The 14,049-nt window shown below is 36.5% G+C and overlaps 1 protein-coding gene across 1 annotated transcript; it reads right to left on the reverse strand.

The window, feature by feature from the left end:
- Window positions 1-4,521: 4,521 nt before the first annotated feature.
- Window positions 4,522-7,913, reverse strand: LOC125212944 (putative methyltransferase PMT24). Its single transcript, XM_048113256.2, has 8 exons — window positions 6,555-7,913; window positions 6,323-6,472; window positions 5,962-6,232; window positions 5,762-5,872; window positions 5,483-5,657; window positions 5,122-5,394; window positions 4,816-5,010; window positions 4,522-4,738 (listed from the first exon to the last, which is right to left on the reverse strand). Exons 1-8 carry the CDS (start codon window positions 7,911-7,913, stop codon window positions 4,522-4,524), a joined length of 2,751 nt encoding a protein of 916 aa, XP_047969213.2.
- Between the last annotated feature and the right edge of the window lie 6,136 nt (window positions 7,914-14,049).

A 14,049-nucleotide genomic window follows, 5' to 3' on the forward strand; every position in this document is an offset into this window, starting at 1 on the left:
CGGAGTTGGGATCGAGTTTTTTTGCTTTAAACATGAGATAAATACTATCCCCATCTTAAAAATAGTACTCAAACTTTTGAAATGATACAATTAATATAAAATTGATAATGTAAGAGATAGTTAGAAAAAAAAAGTGAATGGAGTATTATTAAAGGAGAATGAGTTTGATCTCATTACGATTTTTTTTTTCAAATATAAAAAATTTCTAATTATAAAGGACATACCAAAGAAAATGGTTTCTATTCTTAAATAACAAATATATTAGGAAGTACAAGTATCATATCTACATCCATAAGTAAACTAAATCTAATAAGGCCATTATAATTTATTATCCTATCTAAACAATCAATTAATTTGGAATTTTGGTTATAGCTAAAAGCTTGAAAGAGTATCGTAGTCATGAGGATGGAACCTAGGGCTTTGATATGAATACATTCTTTCATTACTCAAGTTCTAATGGAGGTCAAAAGGATGGATCCTAGAGCTTTGATTTCAATAACTATTATGTTCGATCATTACTCAAGTTCTACTAAGATGATCACTTGACTGACCTAAAACTTCTCCAAAATCACATAAGTTTCAGATTGTTTACTAACCAAAGTAATCACCAAAGTCCAAACTACTAAAATACACAGTATGATAAAAGCCCTCATGTTAAATTTCAAGCCTTTAAATAAAATTGACTTATCAGTTTGTTTATAAGGGAGGTAATCAAATGCAAATTCTAAATATTGTACAAACTCCAAACTATGATCTGGATCATTAGAACATGTCAACAAATGACAAAATAACAGCAACAAAAAATGTCAACATAATGTCAACGATTAATGTTGTGTTGACATTTTTTATTACTGTTATTTTGTCATCTGTTAACATTTTATCACTATAGAAAAAGAGTAAACATTTTTTTTATTCTTGAACTCTGCTAAGGTATTAATTTTGTTTTTTAATATCTGAAAATATTTTCTGAGATCCATTAACTTTTGTGTAATATCGTTTAATCCATCTTTTCTTTGTTTGGAACTTTTTTTTGACAAAAAAACCCTCAAGCCCATGAATGGCATTTCAATCTGCTTTCTCTCTCTTCTTCATAAAAATATTTGATTATCTTTAATTCTTCTTTGCCATTTCTTCCTTCTTTTTCTCACTTCTTTCCCCCTTTTTCACTCTGTTTTTTTTCTTTCCATTTTCTTCATCTATTTTAATCTGAAGTAACAATATACATAGAAATGAATGAATATGTAATTAATTTAAAACGAGAGATTTCATAATATGAGATTAAATTTCCAAGCCTTTTGAGTTTTGGGATTAAATTTGCACGCATTTTAAAATGTGGGATCAAGACATGTAAATTTTTCATTTTAAAGGATTTTACATTTTTCTCTTATTTTCTCTTCCTTTTTATTCTTTCCCCCATAAAATGCAAGAATGGACCAAACTACCCAACGAAAAATTTCACGAGGCAAGTGAACTTTTCATGTTAGGGAATATTTACATTTTTCCTATTTTTTCTCTTCTTTTCTTTTTCTTTGCCCGCAAAATACAAGAATTGGCCAAATTACACAACAACAAAAATTCAGTTTTTAATTCTTTTTTCAATCACAAAATACAAGAATAGACCAAACTACCCAATGAAAAATTTCAATTTTCTAAAACTAAATTCTCCCATTGGGTAATTTGGTCCATTCTTGATTTTGTGAGGGAAGAGAATAAAAAAAAGGAGGAAAATTCTTTAAAATAAAAAAATTCATGCCTCAAACCTATATTTTATCCTCCAAAATACCCTTCATGAAATCTCTCAATTTAAAACTGCCTTCTAAGATGCCTAAAATACCCTTCATGGGTTTAAAGATATTTTCCTCCACAATTCAAAACAGTGAAAAACTAACTCAAACGATGTTACATCGAATTTAATGAATTTAAGATGATATTTTCAAATGTACTAAAATTGATATTTTGATAAAATTGATGGACCAAAAGTGTATGTATTTCCTACGTAGAAAAACCAACCGAAATCGAGGACTGAATTGAAAAGGTTCTGGGGAGTACTACTCACTCCGTTCCATCACAATGGAGTCATTTTATCATTTTGGTAGTTCTATAGTAGTGGAGTCATTTCATTTTGAGTGAACTACAAAAATGGGCCCTAGACTATGGGATTATCTCATAAATGGTCCCTGGACTTTAAAAATATCATCAGCAGTCCCTAGACTAAGGGTTAATATAAAAAACGGTCATTTTGCACTGTTTTGAGACAAAAATGTCCTTTTGAGGGGTTTTGGGGGGTTTGGGCAATTTGGTCTTTTTACACTTTTAACATTTTAAATCTGATATTATTTTAAAATTATCATTCTTCTTCCCTTTTGTCATCCTTCACTTTGTTTTTTTATTTCAATATTAGATTTAATTTATAAAATTAAATTTTAAATTTTGATTTTTAAATATCAATAAATTTTTTAAATTAAAACTATTAATTCATGGACACTATAAATATTGATTAAAACTATTAATTTTTGTTATTTAATATAATATTCAGCTGAATTGAAGAAGTACAAAAAAATTATATTAATCATGATAGAAAAATAAGAGCTATTCTATTTAGCATTCGTTCGGTTGTTATAATTGCTTGTGATAGAATATTATGAAGTTGACTAAAAATTTTATATAGGAGTATTTTTGTTGAAATTTTCTAGTAATTTTGATTGTTTTCAAATTAATATACGAAAATTATATTAGTCTTACATTAGATGCATATTTATTTCAGAATAAATCGTGTTATATGATCTATTTATGATTAAAGCTATTTAATATTGATTAACACTAAGGCGTTGTCATATCTTATTGATTAAATATTAGACACTGTCAAATATTGATTATGCTATTAATTTTTGTTATTTAATAATTTTTATAATTAAAAAAATTCATTGATATTTAAAAACTGAAATTTAATATTTAATTTTGTAAAAATCTAATATTGAAATAAAGAAACAAAGTGAAAGATGACAAAAGGGAAGAAGAATGATAATTTTGAAATAATATCAAATTTAGTACGTAACTGAAATCATATCAGATTTAAAATGTTAAAAGTGTAAAAAGACCAAATTGCTCAAACTCCCCAAAACCCCTCAAAAAGGGCGTTTTCATCTCGAAACAGTGCAAAAGCACCGTTTGTGATATTAACCCTTAGTCCAGGGACTACTGGTGATATTTTTAACATCTAGGGACCATTTATGAGATAATCCCATAGTCCATAGACCATTTTTACAGTTCACTCTTTCATTTTTTTAGTAAAAGTCACTTATCTTTTTATTTTATATATTACACGTATTTTTCTAAATGTGTCGAAAAGAAATGTCGTGGAATGGAACAGTATAAAATTAGGCAGTTTTTTGGTATTGAAAAAATAAATAAAATAAATATAGTATTATTGTCGACAGAGTGATGGAACAACACCCGTGATTGGTCAAAATTGGTTTGTATAATTGGAGATGGCATTTCTGTACACTCAAACACATCATTATTCCTCTTCTTCGTCCCCACCACCAACCGCCAATCTCCTCCGCCAGAATGTTCTTCGCCGCCATGATCTCACCATGCCTCTAATCGATCTCACCCTCCGTCGCATAACCGCCAATCGGAGCAATTTCAGATTCAATCAAGCCACAGAATCCTTCTCAATCGCAGGACAACACACCTCCGCAAATAACCCCGCGATGGCCGACGAAACGAGCACCAAGGATTCCTCGCAGTGGAAGGCCGATACGAGCGTCGGTAAAAGCACAGAGGAGAAGGAGAAGACGCCGGAAAAGTCAACCCCCGTCGTTCCTCCGCCGGAGAAGCCGTTGCCGGGGGATTGCTGCGGCAGCGGATGCGTGAGGTGCGTGTGGGATGTGTACTACGAGGAGCTGGAGGATTACAACAAGCTTCAGAAGGCTGATTCTTAGATTTCGTGACAGGTTCGCTGGATTAGTGTTGATTAGATTTGTTTTCCGAATTGTTCGATTCGATTGAATGGTGATTGATGAGAGTCTGGTTTTGAATGTTTTGGACCTTGCTATGGGATTCAAATCCCTAATTATGATGATGAAAAATTGGTTTGGAGTTCATTTCTCGTTTGCGGGTGATTTATGACACCGAGTTAAATTCAATTTAGGAGTTCTTCGTTTATCAAGAGAATCTAAGTTATTTGGAATCATAAAAAAGTTGCAGAATTAATAAGAACTAAAATTGGTCATGAAGCACAAATTGATTAACGGCTCTTTCTCTTCAAGGTGAAACATATAATAAAGTAAGTTTTGGAATTGTATCATCAAAAAGTAGCATGTTAAACCTGTCTCAAAATTATGAATATAAACCTCACTGATTTTGTTGTGTTTTGGGAGATGATTCAGAGACCACTACCCCCAAGAATGAAATGATTCAGACCCACAGTTGTATTGGGATCTTTTCCTCAGAGGGAGGTTCCTGCCCCCTCTAGATTCTCAGCTGTCGTGGTATCTTTGATGCTATTTTTCCTCCCAATTAAGATGAATCTGCAAAACTAGTTGGCCGCCAATCGGATTTCTGAGCACTGAGTATCCCTTCTTGGTTCTTTGAATGGTTTAGGAAGACTTCCCAATGGAGAGACTTGAGAAAGTCTACTACTTCTGCAACTGTGCTAGATTCATCGCGCATGATTAATTTGCCTCCTGGTCTAAGTAATCTGTCAATCTCTGCCATGGCAAACTCCAGTTTACACCTAGAAATGACTCCATCGTTCAGTATTCTTAGCCTGCATAAATAGAAGTACGAACTGCTAGGATGAATTAGAAGTACCTCTTTTTGAGATTTGAGAACAGATGATCTGCATGTAGGAGATCATAGGTCCTGGGATATGAGCTGAATGATTCACACCAATCATGATATATACCAAAAAGGCCTCGTTCGTAGATTATGGGAAGTGTATCTGGAGAATCTACATTCACCACATTCAAAACCCACAAGTTTTGGTCCTTCAGTGCTGCAGCAAATCTGCAAGCCATTTTTTCTTGGTCAGTTTTTCCATGTTGATCCTTCAATACAAATATTATAGCCTTAGAATATTTTATATTTTGTGTGAAGCAGCTATATTTAATTATTTACCCTCCGTAGACTGCTCTCAAGTCCATCACATTTCTTACTTCAGACCATTTAATACCCAAATCATTCATGTACATGGTGCTGACCACCTTTTGCCAGTGTTCATAGTCTGATACAAAGTCATCTGGTGCTGGTTTTCCATAAATTCCCATCTTTGATTTGTTAAGCCAGTATGGTGGTGTCTGCAGTCGCTCAGGCCACTCTTCTGGCCATTGTGAGCCTCTCTCGTTTTCTTGGGTAGGTATCTGGTGCATGCATGACTGCAAAGGTATGTACCTGAAAAATATCATTCTACTTGCAATCACACTCCATCATTATTTTCTTAGTAAATGTATAGGAATATCAGATTATTTTTTCTACTCACCATGCTGCATTAGGGTCGTCATCAGTTTTGCACATCAAGGGTTCCTTTTGCTTTCTGCGATTATAGCAATCATTTGAATCTGGTTTCTGGTAGATAGCAGCACCAATAGAATTAATTTTGTCCTTTTTTATTGTTACGAGCTCCCAGCACATGGAAACTGTTAGGCGAGACATTTCTACATAGGGAAAAACCAAAGATAATAATTGAATATGATTCATGAGAATATGTTTTGAAGTTTGTAATTTGTAAGTGCATCCTAATTTAGGATAGCAGATCTACCTTTCCATATCTGTACATCTTCTTCTAGCTTTTGGTACACTGGAGTTGCTGACCACACAAAGTACCCTCCAGGGCGTAGTACTCTGTTTAACTCCAGAAGTAGAGAACCACCTTCAGTTTAGATACCAAATTTTAAGCCATGACTGGAGCATGATAGAATTATTGTAAAAAATAAATGACAAGCATAGTTGAAAATTAACCATCCACATGCCAAGGGACTCTGCAACGTGCACAATGCACAACGTCAAATACTCTACTAGGAAATGGCAATCTCTGAGATCCCATGACTGCAGATATTGCTGGTATGCCCCTTTCAAGGGCAAATTGAACTTGGGCCTCATGTTCATCTTTTGGGGCAAAAGACATTGTAAGAACATCTCTGTCAAACAGATAGCCTCCAAAGCTAGCTACTCCACAACCAACATCCAACACTACGCGGCTGTGTTTTCCCCATGCAATATCAGGCACTGCCTATACAATATTGTGTATATCAGCTTCATTATGATTAATCATGACTTTTTAAGTTGCATTGCGTTTATGCTAGTTCATGAAATCTTTTACCTCCTGTATAAAATCAATGTAATGCAGGGCTCCGTGAATAAATTGAGTTCCACCACCTGGGAAAGTGAGGAACTCCCCAGTCACCTTTACCCAGTTCTGATGCCCCTTGTATTCTGCCAGTGATGTGTGAGGTATATTGTTGTACCATATCTGCATCACTTATACTTCCAAAATGAGGAGCAATAGCAGAGACGATTTCATGATTTTTTATTGTTATTTAGATGATCATTACCTTATCTCTACTTTGAGGCCAGTCGATCCTTTTCTTATACCCCTTTGGCAGGGGAACCAAGCAAGTAGGAGCGTCGGTTGGGCAATGCCTCTCGCGATGCTCATGGTGCGCCCTGCTGTGTATATTTGCTACAACTTTCTCGTTGTCCAAACAAGGTATGTAGTCTGCACCCGCTGTCACATTGCACAGCAGCCATGTGTATCCATGGTTGTTATTATCTTTGCCATTTGGTCCTCCGTTTCGTCTCTCCTTTTGATTCTCAGACTGGTTTGCTTGAGTAGTCCAAGAGTTCTTCGACTCAGTAGATTCTTTGGGTATCTCAATGCTGTCATCACTTGAAGTTGAAGCCTCATTGTTCTTGTTGGAGGTCTCTTCATTCATTTTCTCGCTTACTGGTTTTACCTTGCCCGTGTCTTCATCCAAAGAATCATGCTCAACTTCTTCAGATGTTGTCTGTGCTTTAGGCTTATCTGTTTCCTCGGAAATACTGCCATCTTGATGCAAATGTATGGGCGCCTCGTCGTGTTGGGTTTGAGCATGACTTGTTGCTCCATTAGGATCTGTCGACTTTGCTTCTTTCCCTTCTTGTTGCTTCTGTTGTTCTTCTCCCTGTTGATGTTCGTCTATTCGCCTCTGCTGATCTTCATCTGTTATTTCATTCCCTGCGGTGTTTGAACCTTGAGATTCCGATCCACCTTCAGCCGATACATCCTCTGCACCGTGGTTCCCATCATCAGTTTCCGTTTTGGTTTCAGAACGTGGATTTTCTTGAATTATCTCTTCTTTTTGAGTCATGGAACTTTCTTCCGAGGTTTGATTCTCGAGCGCTTCTTGCTTCTCTTGCTCCTCCACGGCATCGCTTTTATCCCGTGATTCTTTGGTGTCCTGATGATCCACCTGATCACCAGTCTGCGCCTCGTCATTTTCAATCTTCGTCTCTGGCTCGATCACCACTTCTTCATTACTTTCAACCTTCGCCTCTGGCTCAATCACTGCTGCTTCATGATTTTCAGCCTTCGTCTCTGGTTCGATCACTGCTACTTCGTCATTTTGAACCTTCCTCTCTGGTTCGATCGCTGCCACTTCATCGTTTTCAACCTTGGTCTCTGGCTCGTTCTGGCGAGTTTGTGGGAGCGCGCTGGAGTGATGGTGAGTATGGCCGATGGAGGATAAACGGGTGGGAGTTTTTTCTGGTTTGGCTGGCGCGGTGGGCTGCTGCGACGGTGCGAAGGAATGGAAGGTGAGGATGAGCCATAGACCTAATACAGATAATCCAACAAAGGCTACGATTGAGGATGCTGCGGAATAACTAGATGTTGCTGAGGGTCGTTTTGTGCCGCGAGCTTTCACTAAGGCCATGATGCCTGTGTAAATCAGAGAGAGAGAGAGAGGAGAGAGATGAAGGAAATCGATGAGGTTAAGTTAGTTTGATTTGTGGAGGAATGTTTGCGTCGAGAAAGAATGCTCCAAGATCCACTAGAGTAGGACTAGGAAATTCGTTATAATTTCCATGCAAAATGTTAAAGTGTTAGTTTCAAAAAATTTATATTTTCACAGAATTATATTGTTTATTTTTGAAATTACTTTGTTACCCCGACTCATATGGTCTTTTAGTTGCAAAGGTTGAAACTCATCCTCAATTAGACCTGCCCAAGGTTTACCGAATCGGCGGTTAAAACCGAAACCGTAACCGTCGGTTACGGTTCCAAACCGAAACCATTGATTTTTGAACCGTGGTTCGGTTCAGGTTCAAAAAATTTCGAACCGAAATCGTGTCGGAATCGCCGATTCCGAACAATTCCAAACCGGAACCGCGAAAAATCGCCAGAAAACCGTGAAACCAAGCCGGAACCGCAAAAAATAGCTGGTTCGGAACCGTGAAAAACCGTAAAAATAACCGCCGGAAAACCGCCGTTTCCGAACCGAAACCGAAACCGGCGGTTTTGGAACCGTAACCTTGAAACACTCTTGCGGTTCGGTTCCGGTTCAACAATTTTCAAAACTGGCCCACCACTTCCCAACCCGACAATATTGTGAGCGGTGTTCAACCTAGGTATGCAGTGGCCCGCTAAGGGGAGGGCCGTTAACCCACTGTTCTGTTAGAAATCCACCTCTCAATGCTTCATACTTGTGCCTGAAAGACAGTGGGAGTCGATCCTTGTGATTCTTGCAACTATGTTCCTTCGGAATCAACCGCGCTGCTCCTGCGGGCATCCTTTTCCTTTTCCGTTTCATGTCACCTAGCTTGGCGAAAACCGAGCTCAGTATTAGCCTGAAACAACAATAACCAACACAAACACAAATTAGGCATTTAATTCAATTTTTACATGTGTGAACAACATACATTTATATAGTTCAAATTTTTTAAAAAAATGCACACTAACGTTGATTTTGGAGTAATTCTATACTAATCATTTAATCAAATTTAATCCATGTTCCTATTCACTTTATCTATAGTATTACACATTAGCCCATACACCAATAATATTAATATAATTAAATATTATAAAAGTCAACAATTAAAAAAATAAAAATGAATACAATGAAATACAGCCCAAAGCAAACTCGTCCAATTCTCCTCCCCTTAAATTAAACTAAATCTATAATTAATACTTCATCCATCCCAAGTGAATATGCACTTTTCAATTTTAGAAACTCCTTTCTCTCTATTGAGGTGGGATTCATTCTCCACTAAGAGCATCCTCATCCGTGCTCTTAGCTAAGAGCACGGAAGTGGGCCCGGACCCACTTTTACTCCTTGTCCTTAGCTAAGAGCACAACACCCACATCCGTGCTCTTAGCTAAGGACAAGCTCAAGGGTCCCACCATTCTATTATTCAATTTAAATAAAAACATTTCCACAATATTAAAATGCATTAAAAATACAAGGAATAATATTACAAATTATAAAATAATTAAATATTACATAATTAAAATCCTAAAAATTAAAAATTACATAATTAAAATACTAAAAATTAAAAATTACATAATTAAAATCCATAAAATTTAAAAGACCCACTACTCGTTGCCGAATTTCGCCCAAATGTGATTGATTAGATCTTTTTGTAGCTCAGTGTGGGCTCTTGTATTGTGCATTGTGTGTCTTCTTTCGATCCTCTCGTTCGCCGTCGTATGCACACCTCGTCGTGGGGGACACCTCGCGGTTGAGCTTCCGGCTTCATCCTCGTCGTAAAAGTTAGCCGCCTTCGGTCCTTCGTCAGCTATAATCATGTTGTGCAAGATAATGCACGTGTACATGATGTCGGCGATATTCTTAATGTACCAAAGCCGAGAAGGAGACTTCACAATGTTGAATTGGCCTTGAAGGACCCCAAAAGCTCTTTCGACGTCTTTCCGAGCAGACTCTTGACGCTACGCAAAAAGAATCCGTCTCGGCTCTTGTGGATTTCTGAACGACTTCACGAAAGTCGACCACCTTGGGTAGATACCATCAGCGAGATAGTAACCCATGTGGTATGCATTTCCGTTGACGGTAAAGTCGATCGCCGGTGCTACACCATTCAAAACATTATCGAAGAGTGGTGAAGAATATAGCATGTTCAAGTCATTGTTGAATCCGGCAACACCGAAATATGCATGCCAAATCCATAGGCGGTAGTCGGCGACCGTTTCAAGGATAAGCGTTGGGCCGCCGCCTTTGTGGCCGCTTAAGAATTGCCCCCTCCAAGCAGTCGGACAATTCTTCCACTTCCAATGCATGCAGTCAATGCTGCCTAACATATCGGGAAAACCGTGGACTGTTTCGTGAAGACGAAGCAACCGTTGACAATCATCGATGGTGGGTGCTCGAAGGAATTCCGCCCCGAAAGCAGAACGAACGCCGTCTTAAAAATTCTTGAGGCATAGGATTCCAGTTGACTCACCGACATGCAAATACTCGTCGAAGAGGTCAGCCGTTTGCCCAGTAGCGAGTTATCGGATGACACAAGTTCACTTTTGCAACGCCGAGAGACTTTGCCGACCGGTTGCGTCTACACCTGATTCAAAGTATTCGACACGGGTGGACAATGTGTTGACAATATGCATAAACAACCGTTTTGACATGCGAAAACAGCGCCGAAAGTAATCTTCTGGATACCGCGGCTGGTCGAAAAAATAGTCGGCAACGAGCCTTTCATGGGCTCCCTCTCGATCACGAGGGATGTAGCGACGTTTTGATCTAGTTGGTTGAGGGGCGGGGGATTGGCGGCGACATAGGCTTCGTAGGCGGCACGATATTGTTCATAATATTCTTGTTCTTCGCGCTCCGCTTCCGCAATGAGATTGCTGAAATCCATTTTTGAATATTTTAGAGAGGGTTTGAGTGAGAGAGGAAGATGTATTTGATTTAGTTTGAATGAGAGATAATTTGATGTGAAAAGTGGATGATGAATGTGTGTATTTATAGATGATTTTGGATAAAAAAAAATCACAAAAATCCAAATAAAACGTCCAAAAACGGCTCTATTTTTTTGGGAATCCAATTTTTTTTTTTTTTTTTTTTGATATTATTTCGAATTATTTATGATTTTTTTTTTTTAAAAAAAAAAGAAAATTCGAATTTGCCAACGGCTAAGCCGTTGGCCAATCAGGACGTGCCACGTAGGGCTGCTTAGCGGCACGGACGGACAGCTCGCAGCGGCGGATGAACGAGCTCGTGCTCAGCGGCACGGACGGACGGACGGACGCCACCGCTGCGGATGCTCTAACAATATTTTAATTACTTTTTCTCTCTACTTCTCTCTTACTTTATCAATTTTGCATTAAAACCCATGCCAAACCCAAAGTGCATATTCTTTAGAGACGGAAGGAGTACTAATATTATGTGGCATATTCAATAAAATTAACATAATTTAGCCCATTGCTTTTTTATTTCAGAAAAACCATAATTTAGCCCATTCTCTGCCTAAAATTAAACCCAAAGTTTTAATTATGCTCATGCTCAATTATCCCGAAATAAATAAATACAATCACACTCTAAATTAAAACACTAGCTAGTGTGATTCTTCTAGTGATGTAAATATAGCCCGCAATTCGTAGGCCGGTCCGAATAGCTTGCCAAATTTATAGGGTCAGGGATGAAAATTTCTAGTCCGATAAAATTACAGCCCGATTAGCCCGCACCCGATTAACCTGCTACCCGGTAGGGCCAGACCCATAAATCCGATGGGCTGGCGCGGAAACCTGATAATATTTTTATCGTTCTATTTGTTTGACTCTAATTCGACACTTCATTGGTTATTTTATACTATAGATTACTAAAAAAATAACTTTCAATTTTATATATTAAATTTTTATTAACATAATAATAGATAAATAAATTTAAAAACTTCAAATTCACTAAAAAAAATATATTTAAATTTCTAAAACATGCTTAAAAATTTCTTGATGTTTATGTTTTATTTTGCATAAATCTCAAATATTAGTATTTGATCATATTTATGTTTGAGTTTAAGCATATATATCAAATTTATCAAAACTAAATATTTTACATTTTATAAATATAACTAATTTTCACTATTATTTATTGGGTTGATCATATGTTAATTTTATCGATAGCAACCCGATTAACCTGCTGAGCTAACCCGAAACCCGAGCTTTTAGGATTAGGGTTGATCTTTTATAACCCGAAAAAACCACAACCCGATTAGCCCACACTCGATTGACCGGCAACCCAAATAGGGTTGGCCCGAGACCCAGTAGACTGGCCCGATTGACATCCCTAGATTCTTCTACTTCTTCCTGGTACATTTATTTCTTTCTTAAGTTTCTTCCTTTTCTTTTCCTTGTCCTATTTTGAAAATACAAAAAAAAAAGAGACTTAAATGCAATTCTCAACATTTTTTTATATTTGTGAACGCTACAATCGCAGATATGCATTTTTACTGATCAAAAGTCCACAAATTTACGTTTTTGCCTTATGCTTTTGGTATAGGATTAGAGGAAATTTTTTAATGCAAAATGTGTATCTATTGACGATGATGAGGCCAAAACGTGACATCATTTAATATAATTAGAATGACGTGATATCTCCCAAGGTTGAAGTATAAATTACTACAAAAATCAAACACGAGACATGAACGTGATTTGTGGTGGGGGCAACCGCTATCACATTATGGTTTACTCAAATACATACTTCACGATTTGTATTGATTTTGAAATCAACGTATATGAAATGTGTGCATGTTATCCCATAAAAGTACTCCATGTTCTAATTATACTAGTATCATTTTACTAACATTACAAAAAAAATATTTTACTAAATTTGGTTTTATTTAGTTCATAATTACCTATTATATACATTGTCCCACAAACTTTAATTTGCCTATTATATAGTACTCCCTCCGTCCCATTGAAGATGACCCACTTTCTTTTTTAGTTTGTCTCAACTAATATATAGTACTCCCTCTGTCCCATTGAAGATGACCCACTTTCCTTTTTAGTTTGTCTCAACTAAGATGACACATTACTTAAAATGGAAACATCTCTATCTCTACTATATTCCATCTCTCTTACTTTACTCTCTGCTCTCAACACACAAAATAAATTTGTATAAAATCTCGTGCCGCCCAAAAAAGGGGTCATCTTCCTTGGACGGAGGGAGTACTTATTTAAGTTAAAATGCATATATCCATCTACTTATTCATATAAAAGTGCACATAGTTACAATTTTGGTTATTCTTACAAAATACATGGATATCGGTCCCTACAACCCAATTTTGGCTATGATATTTCCTACTAATTTTTAAAATGGTCTAAAATAACACAAACTTTTTATTTTATGTGCTATTTTCCAACCTGATCCGAATAAGATATTTTCGTCAAAACTTATCCCATGTGGCAACTGTGAAACGTTTGTGATATTTTAGACCACTTTTAAATTTTGACGCAAATATGATAAAAGCCATGTAGAAAGTCATGCTGATTTAGTTGTGTCAAGTAGCATAAAAAAAGGCACGCACGTTAGTCGGATATGGTGATTGATCTGTCAAACAAAATGAAAAGTTTGTGATATTTTAGACTATTTTTAAAGTTCTTGAAACATAGCAAAATTTGGCCAAAGTTCGGTGTTTCAGAGACCAATATCCCAAAATTTATTAGTTTATTTCAATTTTAAAGGATTTTGATTTTAAAACTACTTTCAAATTTCGTGAAAAATCTTCGTCAAAAATTTATGGAGTATGGAGTAGTTTGTATGGAGTAGTTTTTATGACTAATATTCCTGTTAAAAATGAGTATTGCAAAAATATACTATGAAAGTGCGTATAGTAGTTTGAATAAGAAATTACCCCCTTGTGAAGCTATATTCATATACAAATGAGTGTTATGATTGCACTAAACTAGAGTTTCGATTCATCAGTTCTATGCTATCACTAGTTATGATATACTCCCTCCGTCCCAGAAAGATGGTCTCAGTTCATTTTCTGTATTCATTTTGCAAAAATAATAATAAATAGGTAAAGTTGAAAGAGAGTAAAACAAAAGAATGATTAAT

The sequence above is a fragment of the Salvia hispanica genome, chromosome 3, assembly GCF_029641045.1.
Source record: "Salvia hispanica isolate PSC_SH4W2 chromosome 3, Shi_PSC_v1, whole genome shotgun sequence".
Taxonomy (NCBI): domain Eukaryota; kingdom Viridiplantae; phylum Streptophyta; class Magnoliopsida; order Lamiales; family Lamiaceae; genus Salvia; species Salvia hispanica.